Source organism: Mesoplodon mirus, assembly GCF_964341445.2.
Source record: "Mesoplodon mirus genome assembly, chromosome: 3".
Classification (NCBI taxonomy): Eukaryota; Metazoa; Chordata; class Mammalia; order Artiodactyla; family Ziphiidae; genus Mesoplodon; species Mesoplodon mirus.
Window position 1 is genome coordinate 47,470,926 of NC_138978.1, and position 21,808 is coordinate 47,492,733.

Consider the following 21,808-nt stretch of genomic DNA (forward strand, 5'->3'; position numbering starts at 1 on the left):
TACAGTATTTGTCTTTCTTTGTCTGACTTATTTCACTTAGCATCATGCTTTCTGAATCCATCCATGTTGCTGCAAATGGGCAAATTTTGTTCTCTTTTATGGCTGAGTAGTATTCCATTTTATATAAATATAAATATATAAAATATATAAATATAAAAATCATATATAAAAATGTAATATATATAAATGTTATACACATACACACACACATACATATACACACCTTCTTTATCCATTCATCTTTATGTATGTTCCTGTTGCCATTTTCTTAATTATTTTGTGTTTGTTTTTGTAGGTCTTTTTCTCTTGTGTTTCCCGCCTAGAGAAGTTCCTTTAACATTTGTTGTAAGGCTGGTATCCATTCATCTGTTGATGGACACTTGGGTTGTTTCCACATCTTTATTTATTTATTTATTTATTTTTGGCTGTGTTGGGTGTTCGTTGCTGCGCGCGGGCTTTCTCTGGTTGCATAGAGCAGGAGCTACTCTTTGTTGCAGTGCATGGGCTTCCCATTGTGGTGGCTTCTGTTGTTGCGGAGCACAGGCTCTATGCGCGTGGGCTTCAGTAGTTGTGGCTCATGGTCTCTAGAGTGCAGACCCAGTCGTTGTGGTGCACGGGCTTAGTTGCTCCACAGCATGTGAGATCTTCCTGGACCAGAGCTCGAACCCGTGTCCCCTGCATTGACAGGCGGATTCTTCACCACTGTGCCACCAGGGAAGCCCTGCTTCTGTACCTTGGTAGTGGTAAATAATGCTGCTATGAACATTGGGATGTATGTATCTTTTCAGATTAGTGTTTTCATTTTTTCTTCGGATATATACCCAGGAGTGGAATTGCTGGTCATATGGTAGTTCAGTTTTTTTGAGAAACCTCCATGATGTTTTCCACAGTAGCTGTACCAATTTACATTCCCACCCAACAGCATATGAGGGTTCCCTTTTCTCCACATTCTCGCCAACGTTTGTTATTTGTGTTCTTTTTGATGATAGCCATTCTGACAGGTATGAGGTGACATCTCATTGTGGTTTTGATTTGCATTTCCCTGGTGATTAGGGATGTTGAGCATCTTTTCATGTGCCTGTTGGGCATATGCATGTCTTTGGAGAAATGTCTTTTTAGGTCTTTGCCCATTTTTAAATTGAGTTGTTTGTTATTTTGATATTGAGTTGTATGAGCTGTTTATATGTGCATTGTGGATGGATGTTTTATTGGCTGTAGATTGAAGGGGAGAGACCACGGTAGTGTTTCACTCTACCATGTTGCTGATGTTAGTCCTTCTGCTCTAATTCTTATTTCTTTTCTTCTGCTTACTTTGAATTTAATTTGCTCTTCTTTTTCTAGTTTCCTAAAATGGGAACTTAGATTATTGATTTTAGATCTTTCTTTTCTAATATATGCATTCAGGGCTATAACTTTCCCTCTAAGCACTGCCTTTGCTGCATCCCATAGATTTTGATAAGTTGTGTTTTCATTTTCATTTAATTCAAAATATTTTTCAGTTTCTCTTCAGATTTTTTCTTTGACTCATGTTATTTAGAAGTGTGTTGTTTAATCTCCATGTATTTTGGGATTTTCCAGTTATTTTCTTTTTTTTTTAAAGAAACTGGTCATTTGTTTTGTAAAGTGTCCTACAATCTGGACTTTACCATTGTTTGACTGCAATGATTTGATATGTTTCTCTGATCCTTGTAATTCCTATAAATTGGAAATTCGAGGTAGAGGCTTGATCAGATTCAGGTTTGATGTTTGGTAGTGCCCTATACTTCTTAAGGGTGTTAATAAAGTCTGATTGCCTGGTTGTTTTTCACTTTTGGTGGCCATAGATGATTATTACCTTCCTAGATTTATTAAATCATCAGGGGTTCTTGTATGTATGACTTAATGTTTATTACTCTCAACTTTCCTGGCTTAGAGTACTTTGTTTTTCTGTTTTTTTATTTTATCCTTGGTTACTATTCCACAATTTCGTTTGTATGCCTCTGTTTCTCTGTATATACGTTAAATGTTTTATGTTTCTCAAGTTTCTGTCTTGGGTACCCTTCTCACTTTGTACACTACCTGGGTAATTTTGTTTGGTTTAGCTACCACTTCTTGAATTTCCCAGAGTTTCCAGTGCAGGTCTTTATTCTAAGCTTCAGAACCACATATCCAGGATGCCTCTTACATATCTTATAACTCTTCTCTGGGCTGCTGAATCATCATCTTCTTTTGGTTTTCTTCTACCTCAGTGGCTGCTGCTTATCTGTCTGCTCATCTAGCTTCCCTTGAAGGGTAGTACAGAAAGGGTAAGAGTTCTGGCTTTGGTGCCAGACTATTTGGGTTTGCCACCATTTCCATGGGCCAGTTACTTAAGTTCCTTATGCCTCATCTCATCTGTAAAGTATGACTAATAATAATACATACTTCATTGGGTTTTATGAGGATTCAGGGAGTTAGTATATCTAAAATGTTCAGAACATTCAAAAATGGTTATTTATTATCATGGCTATTATTCCTCATTCTGCTATTTGATCTTAAACGTAGATGCTTTTTGGTACTTGGTCCTTGTTCCTTTTCTTCTTACCTTCTCATGTCATCCATTCCCATGGTTTTAAATACTGTCTCTATGCTGATTAATTCCAAATGTTTATGCTTCAGTCTTTTAGATATAAAATATGTAGAACTGAGAAGACCTCAGCTGATCTTATGGGAAGTCCTGAAGGTGGAATAACTACCCAGATCTGTGTTGCATTAGGGCGTGAGGGCTGGATCTTTATACCTCCCAACACAGTCTTGGGATATGGGTTTCCATGGGAAAGTGGTATGACCATGGGTGAAGCAGTTCTTTTCAGCTGATGCAGTCCCCATAGATGAGGGCTGTCAGTTGGTGGTATTCCCAGCAGCTCAAGTAGTAAGTCCTTTATCTCTAAATGTGATCTGGTGTCACATCACAGCATCTGCTACACTGCCATTTCCTCCCATCTCAAAATCTTCCTAGTTGTTCAGTGACTTAGGAGTCATTTTTCATTCCTCCTCCCTCTACCATTGATTCTGTTGGCACATTTTCTGTCTTCAAAATACATATCCTCCTAGCCCCTGTCATTGACACCTTTCTCTTACTTCTCCCCTGGTCTCCCAAGTGGTTTCCTTACCTCCAGTTCTGCCCCTCGCCAAGCTCTGCCACACAGCAGAGAGCAGTCCTCTTATACCTTAATCAGATCTGTATACACCTCTGCCACTCTTTAAGGGCTTCTCCTTGTACTTAGGATAAAATGCCAATTATTTACCCTGGCCTGTAAGGTCTGACTCTTGCCTCTGTCTCTACCCTGTCAGATGCCGGTATCCCCTTCACCAACTATGCTTCAGCCACATTGGTTTTCTCTTATTTCACAGAAAAAGCCAAGCTCTTTCCCATATCAGGTCTTTAACTCCTCGTGTCTGGAATGACAGCTGCCTTTGCTTTTCATATCCTTTTGGTCTCAGTTTAAATGTCGCCTCCTCATACCTCACCGAGAGACAGAAGATTCTTGACCTCCTCCTCCTTTTCCCCACCCCTATATTATATTCTTGTTTGTTTCCTTTCGAACACTTAACTACATTTTTAATGTTAGTAGTATTCTGCTTGTTTTATATTCTTTTGTATCTGTGTTCTCCTTCTAGGATGTAAATAAACCCCAAGATGGCAAGAGCCATGTCTGTCTCATTCACCATTCTCAGCATGTAGCATAGCACTTTGCATACCGTGAGCACTTGATATTTGTTGAATAAATATAATAAGTTCCTTCTCAAAGCCTTGAATATTGGGGTTTCCTTTTTCCTATCTTAGTAGCACAGCCCAACTCAAACTGGGAACTTGTGAATCATCTTATACACGTTTTCCTCAGTTCTTTCCCCTAGTCTATTCAGCTACCATGTTGTCAGTTTAAACTTTCATTTCTCATCATTAAAATCATTAATAATCTCTTGCCCCATCTCACTCCCATCAAATACCATCCTAATTCTTTTACATTATCACATAATTGGTCTTTCTAAAAATATAATTGTGACCATTCTTTTTTTTTTTGCTTAAAAATTTTGAGTTGTTCATTATTGTTTATAGGGTAAATGTCTGAGTTTCCTAGCTTTGTTTACAGGCCCCATCTGCCTTTTACCTCCCTCTCCACTTTCATTTCCAGCCATGCTTCCCCTTGTATGCTATGGGCCAGTAGTGCTGATCTACTTAGGGTCATTCTGAAAAATCTGTTGTTCTGTGCCTCCATGTCTTTGGCATGTTCTTCCACCCTTCACCTTCACCCTGGGAAACTGATATTCCATCTTAAAAACCTTCCCCGATGTTAACCTCATTTGTATTAATTCAATACCTGGTATGAATCACCATTGGATATAATACATTATTATAATAATTTATTTGCCTGACATGCTTCCTAGACTGAATTCTTTATGGTCACACGTGTCTAATTACCTTGTGAGCCTATTACTTAACATGGGATCTCACACATAGAAGATGCTTAGTAAATCGTTTCTAAATGAAATCTAGTATAACCCACTCATTTTACAGATGAGGAAAATGAGGCCTAGAGAGGTAAGTGACTTACCAAAGGCCATGCACTAATTTGGTTAAAAGTAATCATTAGTGCTGTTTTCATATTATATACCCTATACTTACCTACTTCTTTTATTTTGTTCTTTATTTTCTGTGAACAAGGTTGCTGTGGTTAAAACTGTGGGCTCCGGAGTCAAACTGGTTTTGATTCTTGATTCTGCCACACATTTTGACCTTGAGCAAGTTACTTAACCTCTTTAAGCTTGAGTTTCCTCGGCTATAAGATGGTAATAATCATAGTTCTTTTATGGTGTTATTGTAAAGAGTAAATGAGATAATTTGAGTAAAGGGTTTAGAACAGCGCTTGGCACAGAGTAAGCAGTAAATGTAGGTCATTATTGTTGTTATTATTAGCATCTGTCAAAGTTCTTTGGCCATAACACCTCCTGGAAAAGGCATGAGATTTAGTTGTTATTACAAGCTGGTTCTGGTTCTCTTATAGGCAAGCTGACTGATAGAACGGCAAGCATTTTCCGAGGCAACCAAATGAAACTGAAGCTGGTCAATATTCAAAAAGCTAAAATATCTACAGCTGCATTCATAAAAGCCTTCTGCCATCACAAACTCATTGAACTGGATGCTACTGCCGTACACACTGACCTCTCAGTTCCAGACATCCTAAATGGACTCTGCAGCAATAGCTGGATCCAGCAAAACCTCCGACGTCTCCTGTTGGACTCAACAAGCATCCCTCAAAATTCAAGACTGTTGTTCTTTGGTCAGCTCACTGGTCTTCGCATCTTAAGTGTTTTCAGTGTTTGTTTTCATAGTGAAGACCTGGCTAATGTTTCTCAGTTACCCAGACTGGAAAGCTTGGATATCTCTAATACTATGGTCACTAACATCTCTGCACTCCTTACCTGTAAGGATCGACTCAGATCTCTCACGATGCACTATCTAAAATGCCTGACCATGACCAAACCTCAGATTCTCGCAGTCATTAGAGAACTTAAATGTCTGCTTCACCTTGATATTTCTGATCACAGGCAACTCAAGTCAGATCTAGCTTTTCATTTGCTACAGCAGAAGGATATTCTGCCTAACATTGTGTCACTGGACATTTCTGGGGGCAGTTGCATCACTGATGAAGCTGTAGAACTGTTTATACAGCAGCGGCCTGCGATGCAATTTGTGGGACTCTTGGCTACGGATGCTGGTTATTCTGAATTCTTTGCTACAGCGCAAGACTTGAGGGTTTGTTCTTTACTGAAATAAGTTCGTTTCATTTGTTCAAAACATTTTAAAGTTTTTGTTGTATATCAGAATCTGTACTAGGCATTAGGGTTACAAAGGCAGATTAAAAAATTCTTAAGGAGCTTAATGAAGAATTATTGTGTAGCTCCTGTGTGGTAGGTTGTGAACATATAACCTTAAACAAGATACAGTCCTAGCCTCCACGTCTTCTACTCTGGTTTGATAATGATAAGCAGAGTCATTTATACATTACCTCTTATGTGCCAGATGTCACGCACATTGTTTTTTACAGATGAGGAAATGGAAGCTCAGGGAAGTTAAGCTACTTATCCACAGTCATAGAAGTATTAAATGATAGAGCTGGGACTTGTATCCTGGTCTTTGTGACTCTAAAACTAGTGTTTTCACCTCTAGTAACAGCTAAATATAACGAATAAGGCAGGTGATCAATATGCCTAACACCATTTTTGGTGAAGGTATGACAAAAAGCGATTTTTAAAAGAGTCTTAAGAAAAAGTATTGAACACTGCTGAAATATGTTTATAGCCTCTCATGGTGCTGTTTTTAAAGCAGCATATATGTCCTAGAATATTTCTCTTTTAAAACAGTGGCTTTCTACCTCAGTTCTACATTGTAAACACTTTGGAAGCTTTAAAATACACTGATGCTTGTGTCCCATTCCCCAGAGATTCTGATTTAATTGGTCTGGGACTTGTTCTGGGCATCAAGGTTTTGAAAGCTTGCACATAATTCTAGTGTGCAGCCAAAGTTCAGAACCACCACTTTAAAAGAACCCTTTTAAAAAAATAATTATACCGGGGCTTCCCTGGTGGCGCAGTGGTTGAGAGTCCGCCTGCCGATGCAGGGGACACGGGTTCGTGCCCCGGTCTGGGAAGATCCCACATGCCGTGGAGCGGCAGGGCCCGTGAGCCATGGCCGCTGAGCCTGTGCGTCCGGAGCCTGTGCTCCGCAACGGGAGAGGCCACAACAGTGAGAGGCCCCCGTACCGCAAAAATAATAATAATAATAATAATTATACCTTATGTAATTTTTCCTAGGGTGAGAGAGAAAAGTGATTTACAGTCATTAGTTGTTTTCACACTTTTATTCTTTTGATTTGAAAATAGCAATTGTTGTATTTTAAAGTCCTTTTAATTTTCTGGCTTGTTAATGAAGGTGGAAGCCATCAGTTACATCATTAGGCTACAGATAGATAATTTGAACTTTCAAATTAAATGTGTATAGTAGAGAATTGTTTACCGTGAATGAACACCTAGGCCAGTTTCAGATTAATGGCATTTAGTGTCACAATGATCAAAAGACCACAGTGATTAAAAAAAATAGATTTTAACACATCAACTCCTGATATATACAGTAATATTGGACAAGTGCTATAGACAGATTATGCATATTGTTAAGATACTGTCAAAGTGGGTACACCAAAAGAAAATGAGAGACGTTTTCTTTCAGTAAACTTTATCTGGTATACATGTAAGTTTAGTTTATTTTGAAAATTTTAAATTATGCCTTATATACAGTGTTGGATATTGTGGGGATGGAGAGGAGAGACCATAATCTTCCTAGTACTAAGAAACTCTAAAGATCTTAATCTAGACTTACGTGAAGTGTAAGCTATGGTAAGTTTAAAAGGTGTGTTTCAGAAAATCTTATATTTAAGAGAAATATGTATTGCTCGAATCAGATGCAAAATATACTAAGTATTTTTGTTGTTTAGGTTAATCAAAAGTTTGCTTGGGGCTTCCCTGGTGGCGCAGTGGTTGAGAGTCCGCCTGCCGATGCAGGGGACACGGGTTCATGCCCTGGTCCGGGAGGATCCCACGTGCCACAGAGCAGCTGGGCCTGTGAGCCATGGCCGCTGAGCCTGCGCATCTGGAGCCTGTGCTCCGCAACGGGAGAGGCCCGTGTACCGCAAAAAAAAAAAAAAAAAAAAAAGTTTGCTTAAATTAAAATGGATAAAATTGTGTTAGTGAAAACCTAACAGAACAAGTATGTGTTATTTCCTGCACCCAATGTTAGAGTGGGCAACGTGTACTTAATTGCTTTAAAATGGGTGGAAAGGGCACCCGCCATTAGTATTAAAAGCCATGTAACATTTTCATTTGCTAAGAAATCCTTGTTGATCCACTGGTGGGGCGTAGCAAGAATCCCTTTTGAGGATTGTTTTGTAATGGCATCTATAGGAAGCCCTGGAGAGAGAGGGTGATGCAACAGCTATCTGGTCTTCTGCTTAGCCTTACTAGGGCTTATCCTTTGTTTCTCTTTCAGCTCTTACATCTGGATGTTAACAAAACTTTAAAAAATTTTAGAATATATCCAGCATTTAGATTCTTAATAATGTGTAGGTCGTTGGGCAGTTGATCTGTGTATAGTACTTGAAAAATTATTTTGAAATAATTTTAAACTTTGCAGATCACTAACTTTAAACATTTTTCCAAATTTGTTTTTTCATATTTTATCTCTGCATGCACGTGTACACATATGTGCACACACACACACACACAGAGTTTTTTTCTTGAGGGTAGGTTGCATACATCATGCCCCTCTGCCCCTTAACATACTTTAGTTTGTATATCGTAGAGCAAGGATAGTCTCTTGGACTCTGCTGAGAGCAAGGATAGCCTCAGGGATGACCACAGTGCAGCTATCAAATTTCAGGAAATTTAGCATTGATGCAATGCTTTTATATAATCTACTATATATATTATCCCAGTAATGCCCTTTATAAAATATTTTTCCTTTTAGTCCAGGATTATTTTTGCATTCAGTTGTTATATTTCTTTATAATTTAAACTAGAAGAGTTCCTTAGTCCTTCCTGTCCTTTGTTACATTGATATTTTTGAAGAATACAGACCAGCATTGTTTTGTTGGCTTTTTTGAAGAATACTCCTCATTTTGGGTTAGTCTGATGCTTCCTCATAATTATATTCAGGTTCTTCCATCTCTGCTCGGAATACCACATAAGGGTCGTTGTGTCCTTCTCAAGTGTATTACAACATGAAGCACACAGTGCCCCTCATTAGTGAAGTTACTTTTCATCACTTGGTCAAAGTATTGTTCAGGTACTAGGTAAAATATCCAGGTGCAGATAAAATATTATCTATATTATCTATATACTGTTGTATTGTTTCTACACTACATAATACTATTCCTCTTGAAACTAATAAGCAATATATAAGATATTAGAAGACTATGCCAATATCCTGGTCCTCATCAAACGTTCTCATCTAGATATAGCATCCATTGATGTTTCTTACCTGAACCAATCTTTACTGCAGTGGTTGCAAAGTGGTGATTTTCCAACTCCAGCTCTCCTTTCTACATTTAGCAAGTCTAACGTATCCTCAGTGTGGACTCATTGATTCCTGATGTTTTCAATGATTTATAATTCATTACTCTTCTTAATTATTTTGATGCTCAGTTTGTCACAGGTTGGCCAGTGAGAGCTCCCGTGTCAGTTTTTACATGCCCCCATTTTTGTTGTTGTTATTATTTTGAGTACTTCTTTACTTTCTGGCAAACTAAGATGTTCTAGGCTTCTTATACTTCTCTGTTTTGGCCTTGGAATTAGACATTTCTCCCAGAAGCCCTGGTTCCTTTTAGGAGGAAACCAATATCTGAGTACTAGATGTGTTTTTAAGCCCTTTCAGCAAACAGAGCCAAGAAATAGATGAAGTAAGTTTAAAAGTGATACTTCCAAATGACCATCCTCACACTGTTCTTTGCCCTTCCACATTCTGTATTTGTATCTCTCTTTCCCACAGTGAGAACTTTGGCTCTCAAAAGCGTCAGCACATTTGCTTAATCCTATAACACATATAAAATAGTTTCAGAGTTGCTACACCTATACTACTTGTTTTCATCTTTTACATTATTTATTTATTTATTCGGTTGCACAGGGTCTTAGTTGCAGCAGGAGGGCTCCTTAGTTGCGGATCTCCGGCTCCTTAGTTGTGGCATGCAAACTCTTAGTTGCTGCATGCATGTGGGATCTAGTTCCCTGGCCAGGGATTGAACCCAGGCCCCCTGCATTGTAGTGCAGAGTCTTAAACACTGTGCCACCAGGGAAGTCCCACACCTATACTACTTTGAAACACAAACCTACTAAAAAAAGTTGAAGATATGTTTGCAGTTCTTTCTTTTCCCTCTTGACTGAGAGTATAGTCAAAGTACTAAGCACATATATTTAGGTTTTTAAATTTCCTCTTCTTACACAATAGGTAGCATAGTATATGTACTCTGCACTTTGCTTTTTTTACTAAGCAGTATGTCTTGGAAATCACCCTGTGTCAGTTCATGTTCCCATTTTTTGGGAGGGGATGGTAAAATACATATAACATAAAATTTATCATTTTAATCTTTTTTAAGTATATAGTTCAGTGGTTTTACATACATTCATAATTTTGTTCAACCGTCACCACCATTCATCTTCATAGCTCTTTTTATCTTGTAAGGCTGAAATTCTATACCCATTAAACACTAACTCCCATTACCCCTTCTCTCTGGACCCTGACAACTTCCATTCTACTTTTGTCTCTATGATTTTGACTATTCTAACTACCTCATGTAAGTGGAATCATACAGTACTTGTCTTCTTGTGACTGGCTCATTTCACTTTGCATAGTGTCCTCAGGGTTCATCCATGTTGTGGCATACTGCCTTTTTCAGGTTGAATAACATCCATTATGTGTATACCACATTTTGCTTGTCTATTTATCATCGATGTACACTTGGGTTGCTTCCATGTTTTGGCTGTGTTGGTAATTGTGAATAATGTTGTTACAAGCATGGGTATACAAATATCTCTTCGAGACCCTGCCTTTTTTTTTTTTTTTTTTTGCTGTGCCACACAGCTTGAGGGATCTCAGTTCCACGGATTGAACCTGGGCCACAGCAGTGAAAGCCCAGAATCCTAACCACTAGGCCACCAGGGAACTCCCAAGACCCTGCTTTTAATTCTTTTGGTATATATCCTGAAGTGGAATTGCTAGATCTTATGGTAATTCTATTAATTTTTTGAGGAACTGCCATACTGTTTTCTACAGCAGCTGTACAATTTTACATTCCCACTAACAGTGCACAAATGTTCCATTTTCTTCACATACTTGCCAACATATATTATTTTCTGTTTTTGAATTTTAAATTTTTTATTTTTTAAAGGTCAGCAGAGACATTAAAATTTTTTTTAAACATCTTTATTGGAGTATAATTGCTTTACAATGATGTGTTAGTTTCTGCTGTATAACAAAGTGAATCAGCTATACGTATACATATATCCCTATATCCCCTCCCTCTTTCGTCTCCCTCCCACCCTCCCTATCCCACCCCTCTAGGTGGACACAAAGCACCCAGCTGATCTCCCTGTGCTATGCGGTTGCTTCCTACTAGCTAGCTATTTTACATTTGGTAGTGTATATATGTCCATGCCATTCTCTCACTTCGTCCCAGCTTACCCTTCCCCCTCCCCATGTCCTCAAGTCCATTCTCTACATCTGTGTCTTTTTTCCTGTCCTGCCCCTAGGTTCTCCAGAACCTTTTTTTTTTTTTTTTTTAGATTCCATATATACGTGTTAGCATACGGTCTTTGTTTTTCTCTTTCTGACTTACCTCACTCAGTATGACACACTTTGGTCCATCTACCTCACTACAAATAACTCAATTTTGTTTCTTTTTATGGCTGAGTAATATTGCATTGTATATATGTGCCACATCTTCTTTATCTTTAGGTTGCTTCCATGTCCTGGCTATTGTAAATAGCAGCAGAGACTTAAAAAAAATTTTTTTAAATTTATTTTTGGCTGGGTTGGGTCTTTGTTGCTGCACATGGGCTTTCTCTCTATTTGCAGCAAGTGGGGGGCTACTCTTTGTTTTGGTGCACAGGCTTCTCATTGCGGTGGCTTCTCTTGTTGCGGAGCATGGGCTCTAGACGTGTGGGCTTCAGTATTTGCAGCACGCGGGCTCAGTAGTTGTGGCACGTGGTCCCTAGAGTGTGTGGGCTTCAGTAGTTGTAGTGTGTGGGCTCAGTAGTTGTGGCATGCGGGCTCTAGGGCACACGGGCTTCAGTAGTTGTGGCTTGCGTGCTCTAGAGCGCAGGCTCAGTAGTTTTGGAGCACGGTCTTAGTTGCTCCATGGCTCGTGGGATCTTCTGAGACTAGGGATCAAACCCATGTCCCCTGCATTGGCAGGTGGTTTCTTAACCAGTGCGCCACCAGGGAAATCCCTGTTTTTAAATTTTTTAGTAGTAGCCATACTAATGGATGTGAGGTGGTATCTCATTGAAGTTTTTTTTTTCTTTTTACAGGGATAACCCTTTTAGTTTTTATTTTATTTATTTTTTTGGCTGTACTGTGCGTCATGTGGCATTTTAATTCCCTGACCAGGGATCGAACCGACGCTCCTTGCATTGGAAGCATGGAGTCTTAACCACTGGGCCGCCAGAGAAATCCCTTGAAGTTTTGATTTGCATTTCCATACTGATCAGTGATATTGGGCATCTTTTATAAGGAGCTTATTGACCATTGGTATGTCTTTGAAGAACGTCTGATGAAGTCCTTTGCCAACTTTTAAATCAGGTTGCTTGGGGTTTTTTTTGTTGTTGTTGTTGTTGAGTTATAGGAGTTCTCTGTGTAGTCTGGATATTAATTCCTTATGATATATGATTTTCAAATATTTTCTCCCATTCTCTGGGTTGTCTTTTTTCATGAAGTTCAGTTTGTCTGCATTTCTTTTGTTGCTTGTTCCTTTGGTGTCATATCCAAGAAATCACTGCCAAGTATAATATTGTGAAGATTTTGCCCCATGTTTCCTTGTAAGAGTTTTATAGTTATAGGTCATAAATTTAAGTCTTTGATCCATTTTGAGTTCATTTTTTTTATTGTAAGATTTTTAAAAACTATTAATTAAAAAAAATTTTTGGCTGCATTGGGTCTTTGTTGCTGCGTGTGGGCTTTCTCTAGTTGTGACGAGCAGGGGCTACTCTTCATTGCGGTGCATGGGCTTCTCATTGAGGTGCCTTCTCTTGTTGCAGAGCACGGGCTCTAGGTGTGCGGGCTTCAGTAGTTGTGGCACATGGGCTCAGTAGTTGTGGCTTGCGGGCTCTAGAGCACAGGCTTGAGAGTTGTGGCGCATGGGCTTATTATTTGCTCCGCGGCACGTGGGATCTTCCCGGACTAGGGCTCGAACCCGTGTCTCCTGCATTGGCAGGCAGATTTTTAACCACTGCACCACCAGGGAAGCCCCAGGGACAGTGTCTTTTGATTTTTCTTCTTTTTCCTTTTGAATGGACTATGTTTTCCTATCTTTTTATATGCTTTATGATTTGTTTTTGTTGTTGATAACTGGACATTTGAAACTAATAATATTGCAACTCTGGAAATCAGGTTTTTTTCCTTTCCTGGGCTTTGATGCTTTTGTTATTGTTTTTGTATTTTGGGTCTGTGTTGAGGATCAGCCTGAAATATAAACTTTAAGGTCTTTTTAGGTCTTTTTTGAGCCTTTTCCTGGGCATGTGCAGTCACTTTGAAATTTTCTCTGTATATGCAGTTGTTTTGAATGTCATAGTCATTAATGTCTATTAATGGGGAATGTCTATAAAGGGGAAAAAGAAAACAATGAAGGGGCAGCCCTTTAAATCCCCTGGTAGTCACTTTATCTGTTGGAGGGGGGCTTTGAACAGTTGGTGGGATGGGGGTGTAACAACAGTGGCTGCTCACCTCTTTGTACCTGTTCTCAGAAGCAGCAAGCAGTGATCAGAGAGCATAGATGCCTGATATTTGGAGGGCAGGGTCCTTTTTCCCACATGGGCTCTCACAAGCTAAGTGCAGGGAGCTCTAGGAGCATGTGCTGGTGGCTGGGGGGTGGGTTGGGGCATGGACAACTGTTACTGTGGTAAGAGCTGAAATTTATGGAATTGAACACAATTTACTGTCCAGACTTCCTCTAGAAGTTGCAAGCATGGATATAAACTCCTTTGTTTACCTTTTTTTTTCCTTATTTCTTGAAAATGCTTGTCCACTGTTACATTGTTTTGTGTGTTGCTTGTTAAGTCTGCTGACAATCTAATTCTCTAATTTGTTTGATCTTTTTATGTGAAGGCCCTGAAGATTTTTTTCTTTATCTTTAAATTTAATCCTTATATTGTGCTATGTCTCAGACTTGGTCTGGGTCAGTTTTCCCAGGTAGCTGGTGGATTATTTCAGTGTATTGATTTAGGTCTTTTTTTAATTTCTGGAAAGTTTTTCTTAGTAGTAGTTTTAAATGTTAGTTCATTTCTTCCCCAGGAACTTCAAGTATATGTGTGTTGGATCTTCTTTATTTTTTTCTATATAAGCACTCAATCTTAGATTCCTTTTTACTTCTTCTTTCTTAAAATTTCTTTCTCTTGTTTATTTCTTGCATTTCTTCTCCTTACTAAATATTTATTCAACTCTACTCTTCCTTGGGTACTTTGTAACTTAATTTTTATGTTTGATATGATTTTGTCTTTTTCCTGAGTTTAATCATCCCTTGTTTCATCTTTCTGTTGAACGTATTTTTTCACATCCTAACATGCTGATTAAGAAGATTTAATTCAGTTTAAAGTGCTGTGTTACAGTTTTCTTCTGATTTGTTGTTGGTTTATGGGAAGAATTTTTCTCAGCTGAAATGTGTAGATTTGCTTTTTAAAAAGTTTCTTACAGTAGCTTTTTATGGAATTGGTTTGAATCTTTTTATTTATTGGCATTTAATTGACAGGGTTCCTAATTCAAAAGCACTCTTCTGTCAATTTAATGATGTGATGTTTCTTCAATGGGTGATGTGACTACTGGTCATGGTGGAGTGGAGAAGAGGTTGTTTTTCTTTTCATTTTGTAGGATCCTGAATTTTACCCCTTTATTTTCTTCTTTTTCTTCACCACCCAGGAATGCTGAAAACTGCGTAATATCTAGTTTTGTCTACATTCTTTGTTGACTTGATGGTTTGGATCAGGAGGATACCATTATCCTCCAGACCCAAAGTCTACTTATAGACTTTCTGAAATTATTACTTCAGTGGTAGCAAGGAAGAATTATATTAATATTAATTAATGAATTCTATAACTGGTCAACTCCTTTTTCATCTTAGTTATTTTACGTGGTCTTTTCCCTGTCTTTTATTGTCTAATTCATTCTGTATGAGTACTTAGAAGACGTGCATTCATGGTTATTTATTGGTTGTTTAAGAATTTACATGCTAGCTAGTATGCAGTTGCAGTCTCAACTGTAATATAGTTGTAGGGAGATGGTATTTGAATCTGGCCCCACCACTTAACTGGTTTGTTACATTTAACAATGTCCATCACCTCTCTGGACCCACCATGTAGAAATGAGGTTGAGAAGAACTTTTACCTACTAGAATTATGATTGAATGAGATCAAGATTGTAAAGCTCTTAAAACATTTAAGTGAAAATCTGTTGTTTCAAATACTTGACACGCTCTAAAAGCCTGTGCTTGAAGGTGAATGGTGAAACCTATTGGTAACACCCTTGTTTTCCAGGTTGCCGGAGGAGCCAATATGAGTCAGATTTCAGAAGCACTGAGCCGATACAGGAATAGGTCATGTTTTATGAAGGAAGCCCTCTACAGGCTCTTCACAGAGACATTTTCAATGCAAGTAGCCATGCCTGCTATTTTAAAGGTAACTGCTCCTCAGAAATGTAGTTTTTATTATTATTATTTGGTTCAATTAAAGTTGTTCATCAAACACAATGAATACGGTTAACTTATATGCGTTATTCTATTGTGAGTCAAAGTGCCCTCACAGACAGAGGAGAATGGTGTTAGGCTTAAACTGCTAGAACATCTCTTTTTTTGAGCATCTGAATCAATTTGAATCATTCAAACTTTTTTTTTTTTTTTGCGGTACGCGGGCCTCTCACTGTTGTGGCCTCTCCCGTCGCGGAGCACAGGCTCCGGATGCGCAGGCCCGGCGGCCATGGCTCACGGGCCCAGCCGCTCCGCGGCATGCGGGATCCTCCCGTACCGGGGCACGAACCCGTGTCCACTGCATCGGCAGGCGGACTCTCAACCACTGCGCCACCAGGGAAGCCCTGAATCATTCAAATTTTTGAATTTGGTCTGAGCAGGGGATTCTAGAAGCATTGCACTATTTTGTCTAAAGCAGGACTTGATCTTTAAACATGAATTCACTTTGCCTAAACATTGTGTTATTTGTTTACTCTTTAAAATCTAAGATATGGTTTTCTGAAAGAAAACAACAACAGTATCCACAATAAGAACAGAACAAAATAACAATAATTGAAGGTAACCAAGTCTACCGTTTAAAGTTATTTTGTGAATAAAGTAAAATTACCAGTATCGACCGGGCCAACTTTGCTTTGGTTTACGGAAGAAGGAATTTATTTTAAATGTAATTGGAAGTTTTAAGTGGTTTGGGAAGGAAAACTGCAATTATTTAAAATTAAATGTAACATAAAAATGAAGAGTCTTAAGGTCACCTTGTTTTTATCATTTGTAATTTTTTGTAGTTCCATAAAACTAGGGCTATTTCTGTACCACGGGAGATTAGATTTATTCATAACTTTAAAATGGTACTGTATAAAGGAAAAAACTGTGGATCTTTGTTTCCCATCTGTAAGGAGGAAGTTGAATTAGACGTTCTAAAAGTCCTTTTCATATCTAAGACTGTGTGATTTTTGATTTTGAAAATCATGTTTGTTTTACTTCATACATGTTTATGTTGTTGATGATGACAATCCAGTGAAATCCTAAGAGCAGTTTAGCAATACAGAAAAAAGACATTTTCCATTGGAAAAGTGTATCCCAGGTCTGAGTTCATATAGGTGTCAAAGTAAGGGGCTCTGGTCTCTTAACAGTTCATAAAATCATGGTTCATGCGTGTATCAGCAGACTGGTCTCTGAGGTGGGTAAGGATGATTATCCCTATTCGATAGACAAAGCAGACCACGTTGTCCTTGAATGTTAGAGCAGGTATGGTCTAAGCTTAGTATAACACCTTCATTTTACATTTGTTTCTAGGTTTTACGCAGTCTCTCTTCTAGTTGCCTTTCTAATGTTAGGGTTTTTTTGTTGTTTGTGGCTGCATTGCGTGGCTTGTGGGATCCCAGATCCCCGACCAGGGATTGAACCCGGTCACAGCAGTGAAAGCACCAAATCCTAACCACTGGGCCACCAGGGAACTCCCTAATATTAGGTTTTACCACTTTTCAGATTATTTCAAATTCAGATTTCTTCCCCTTCTCTTGGTGGATTCATCCCATCTTTTTGTCCACTTTATGTTTTTTCTTATCACATTTCCCTTCCCTAGTAATTCCTCTCCATTCCACCCCTACCTCCATCTCCTATCCAGATCCCATCTGAGACCCTGCCTAAATGCGTTCTCTGAATGAAGGCTTTGACTTCCATACCAGAAATGATTGTTCCCTGCATAACCACCTTAGGTAGCACTTTATTTACACCTCTTTTTTGGTGCTTTTTTTCAGCTTCATGTTTTGACCTCCCTTACAATGTTATTTGTTAACATACCTTATTTCTTTCATAAGGCTTTATGCTCAGGAGTAGGGTATAAGTGATTGATGTTGTGTCCCCTGTAGTGCTTATCATAATGTCTTGGGTGGATTGAGGCTCAGTAAATGACTGTGAAGTCACAGATGACAAAACAGAGGTCCAGAGAAAGGAAGTGAGTTACCTAAAGTCACACAGCTAGTTAATGGCTACATTTGGATTGAAAGGTATTGCTGGTGTCCTAAAAAATAAATGCCGAGGAAGGGGAAAATCTGTTACTTTTTGTCCCAATGAGCAAATATTTTTGACAACTAACACAAAAATAAGACTGTGTAAAGAATGCTAATGTTGTCACGTGCCACTAAAAACAAGTTCGTCTTCAGCTTGTGGCTATAGGAATGAGGAATCATCCACTGGATTTGCCAGTGCAGTTCACAGCCAGTGCTTGTGCCCTCAACTTAACACGCCAGGACCTAGCCAGGGGCATGCCTGTTCGTCTGTTGTCAGAGGTTACCTGTCTACTTTTCAAGGCTCTGAAAAATTTCCCCTATTACCAGCAGGTAATTTGGTTTGAATATTTGACTGCTTCTTACTTGAGGACAAATATATGAAAAGTATTTCTTATTTAGTTCTGATTTTTCATCCTGAGAGAGAGAGAAGGAGGGAAGAAGGGAGGGAGAGAGAGAAATAGGTAAGGAATTCATGTTTGTTATAGAAAAAATAAGAAATATAAATAAGTAATAGGGTTTAAAATTTTTAAATTGATCAGAAACCAGTTACCCAGAAACATCTACTATTAACACTTTAGCACATCCTATAGGCTTAACATCATGTGTGAAATTAAACTGAATTGAATCATAGACCTAAATATAAAAGCTAAATTAAAGGTCTAAATAATATAAAAGCTAAAACCATAAAACTTCTAGAAGAAAACGTGATGTCAGAGTAGGCAAAGTTTTCTTAGGATACAAAAAGCATGTATCATAAAAGAAAAATAATAAATTGGAATTCATCAAAATTAGAAGCTTCTGCTCAAACGCACACAGACATTAAAAAATGAAAAGGTAATCCAGGGCTGGGGAAAATGTTCATTTTATGTATATGACAGAGGACTTTTATCCAGTATGTGAAGAACTGTTTGCCTTGTAACACAAGACAAACAAACCAATTTTTTAAGAAGGGAAAAGATTTGAAACAGATACTTCACCAAAGAAGATAGGCAGATGGTAAATGAGCACATGAAAAGATGCTCAGTATCTTTAGCCATCAGGGAAATGCAAATTAAAAGCACATTTGGATACCACTGCACACCTAGATACCACTACACACCCCCTAGATTGATTGAAATAAAAAAACGGACAATACCAAGTGTTGACAAGAGTGTAGAGAAACTGAAATTCTCATATACTGATGTTAAGAAGGTAAAATGATAAAACCACCAGTTCGACAGTCTGGTAATTTCTTTGAAAGTTAGACATGAAAGTCCTCTTTCACGCTACATAGTCATTTTACTCCTAGAGAAATGAAATCATATAACCATATAACGACTTATACACAAATGCTCATAATATCTTTATTCATAATCCCCCCCAAACTGAAAACTTAATGTCCAGCGACAGGTGAGTAGATAAAACAAATTGTGATATATTCATATAAGAAAATACTACTTGGTGATACAAAAGAATGAAGTACTGATACATATTCAACATGGATGAATCTCAGAAACATTATATGCTGAGCAAAATAAGCCAGATGCAAAAGAGTAGATACCGTATGATTTTACTTATGTGAAATCTTAGTAAAGGCTAATCTGTAATGACAGTATAATTTTCTGGGACTGGAATTTGCAGGGTTGGGATTGAGTGGAAGGGGGCACAGTGGAACTCTTTGGGGTGATGGAAATATTTTTTATGTTGCTTGTGGTGGTGGTGGGTGGTATTAGTTACACATCTTTATAAATTAGTCAAATCTAATTGAAGTGTGTACTTAAAATGGGAATCAATTTATTAAAAATACAACAAGGAAGGTGGTCTTTCCTTGTTTAAAAAAAAATCTGTATTTCCACTCTCTTGAAAAGTTGGATGATCCTTCTCAATTCAGTCTTAATTCCTGCATGGCAGTCATCAGTTGGAGCTGAGTAACAACTGCCCCTATAGAAGGGTATGAATTCTCCAGTTTGCCATAATTCCTACCACTGCCCTATTGTTTCGTACTCTGCTTTCTTCACTTGTTTATGTTACTGCCTATTTCCTGCTGGCATTTCAGGTTTGCTATCCCTGCCTCATACACTGCTGTCATGGCAGTGCATGTCTCTGGCCTACTCATGGCCTTTCAAAGAGATACTATATTTTTCTATTCCTAAAGCTTTCCTAGAAGGCCTTTTCTCTTTCTTTCCTATCTTTAAAGGCATAGTTCAATCCCTACCAATCATAGGTAGAAAGTAGAAGCTCTATCACAGAATCAGTTATGAGATCTGGTAAGGACATTTATCATTCAGTAGATGGGCCAGACTTCCGGTAATTGATTTGGACTGACACACAGGAAGGCAACTCTCCACATAGATCCTTCTAGGGTTCAGGGAGAACGGAGACTGCCTCTTTGTCAAAAAAGGGAAAGATTGTTCTTTAGGCAAAGGTGAATGTTACAGAGTTTAATAGTAAGATTAAATGAAGAACTTGGAGAGGACCAGGTACACAACAAGCTCTCAATAAGAAAAGCTTATTAGTAGCACCTTCCAAATGTTTAATTAGAACCTTTATTTAGAATGAGTATACATTTGCTCAGAATTACTTTTCTTTATTCCGTTAAGTTACAGAAGAATTGCCTTCTCTCCTTAACCAATGCCAGGATTCTTGTGGATGTTCCATTTGACAGGCAAGTATAAAATTGGATTATCTGATTTTGGGGTGTTGACCAGTGTGACTCTGAGCATTGTTGGCTTTTGGTTATTAGCCTAGCAAGGGTCTGCTTAAGGCTGGGATGAAGTATTGGGGGAGAATGTTCTGTTGAGATTTTTCCACAGAGGTGTTCAGAAGTACTATACTTGCAGGTGTTGTCTCCCAAAGTGTGATTCCAGTTTAGGGCAGTGGGTGGTAAGAACATGGGCTACAGAGAGTAAAGCATCGAATCAAGTTCTCGCCCTTTCATTATCTTTGTGCGTAAGTTTCCTCATTTGTAAAATAGTGACTCTTACGAGGATTAGATATGATGTTTGTAAGGTACTTAGCACAGTGCCTAGCATAAGAGTGCAGGCTGTTCTAAATATTAACCATTCTTTTTGTTATTATTTTATTGATAATGCTTTTTTTTAAAAAAAACAAACACAAAACATCACTGTAGACTCCAGAGGGGTTCCTCTTGAGGCCGTTGTAATCTCTCAGATTCATGAGTTCCAAAACATTAATAATAGTTGCCATTAATAATAGTTGCTGCCAACAGGAAAATTAGCCACAGTCTGATATGAACAAAGCCCATGATTTATGCATGCAAGGTTGTAGGCTAAGCCATTGTCAAATCTAATTAAAGTGTGTACTTAACATGAGAGTTGACTTTTAAAAGTACAGTAGGGAAGGTGGTCTTCCTCATTAAAAAAAAAAACGAATCTGTATTTTCACTTTCTTTTGACAAGTTGGAAGCTCTTTTTCAACTAGTCTTCATTCCTGTATAGCAATCATCTGTTGGAGCTGAGTAAAAGCCGTGAATAAAGGGCCATGAATTCTGTCTAGCTAAGTGATTTGTTTGCTGTGGCATTTTAGCACTGTCTGCAATTCAGATTATAAATTACTACCTCTTGGGAACTTATTTCCTTTTTCAGACCCATCATAGTTGGAACTGAGTGCCAAAAATAAGTCTTTTTTAGGTCTGTCAGTCTTTGTATCTTGTGCATTTTGCTCATGTTCTTTTTTTTTCGCCATGCCCCGTGGCTTGTGGGATCTTAGTTCCTGACAAGGGATCGAACCCGGGCCCTTGGCAGTGAAAATGCATAGTCCTAACCACTGGACTGCTGTGGAATTCCGACTCACATTCATTTTTGCATGCTCTCCTTTTCCTCTTCTGATTTTCTCTTCTTTTTGCCAAATGCTCTTTGCTTTCATAGCTGAGGCTTTATAAGTCCAAGACTATTTTTGTTAAACAAGATTTGTTGGGGAGGCTAACTGATTTCTTCACTTCTCATGTACAGTTTCACAAACTTTATTGTGAGAAAAATACTGTTTTTTAGGTTCGATGCTGCCAAATTTGTTATGAGATGGCTCTGTAAGCATGAAAACCCCAAGATGCAAACAATGGCAGTGAGCATAACCTCTATTCTAGCCCTGCAGGTATGTGATCGCTAAATGCAAAATTTCTCTCTCCCTAGTCTTGGTGGAGCTTTGATGGAGGTCTAACATTTCACTTTCGGCTTTTTGTTTGTTTATAGCTTTCACCTGATCAAACTGCACAACTTAAAGAAGAGCTCTTCATGGCAGTTAAGGTAGGTTAATTGTCACTTTTATAACTTTTTTTTTTCAATA

At 38.3% G+C, this 21,808-nt stretch overlaps 1 protein-coding gene across 1 annotated transcript in view; it reads left to right on the forward strand.

Moving 5' to 3' along the window:
- ZYG11A (zyg-11 family member A, cell cycle regulator) overlaps nucleotides 1–21,808 on the forward strand; it is a gene marked incomplete at its 5' end in the record, with an annotated part of 59,410 nt that overhangs the window by 22,374 nt on the left and 15,228 nt on the right. Inside the window, 6 exons of the mRNA XM_082615914.1 lie at nucleotides 5,025–5,776; nucleotides 15,310–15,450; nucleotides 17,681–17,857; nucleotides 20,107–20,171; nucleotides 21,517–21,616; nucleotides 21,715–21,768. Coding sequence (XP_082472040.1) covers nucleotides 5,025–5,776; nucleotides 15,310–15,450; nucleotides 17,681–17,857; nucleotides 20,107–20,171; nucleotides 21,517–21,616; nucleotides 21,715–21,768 — 1,289 coding nt within the window. The remainder of the gene's footprint in view (nucleotides 1–5,024; nucleotides 5,777–15,309; nucleotides 15,451–17,680; nucleotides 17,858–20,106; nucleotides 20,172–21,516; nucleotides 21,617–21,714; nucleotides 21,769–21,808) is intronic.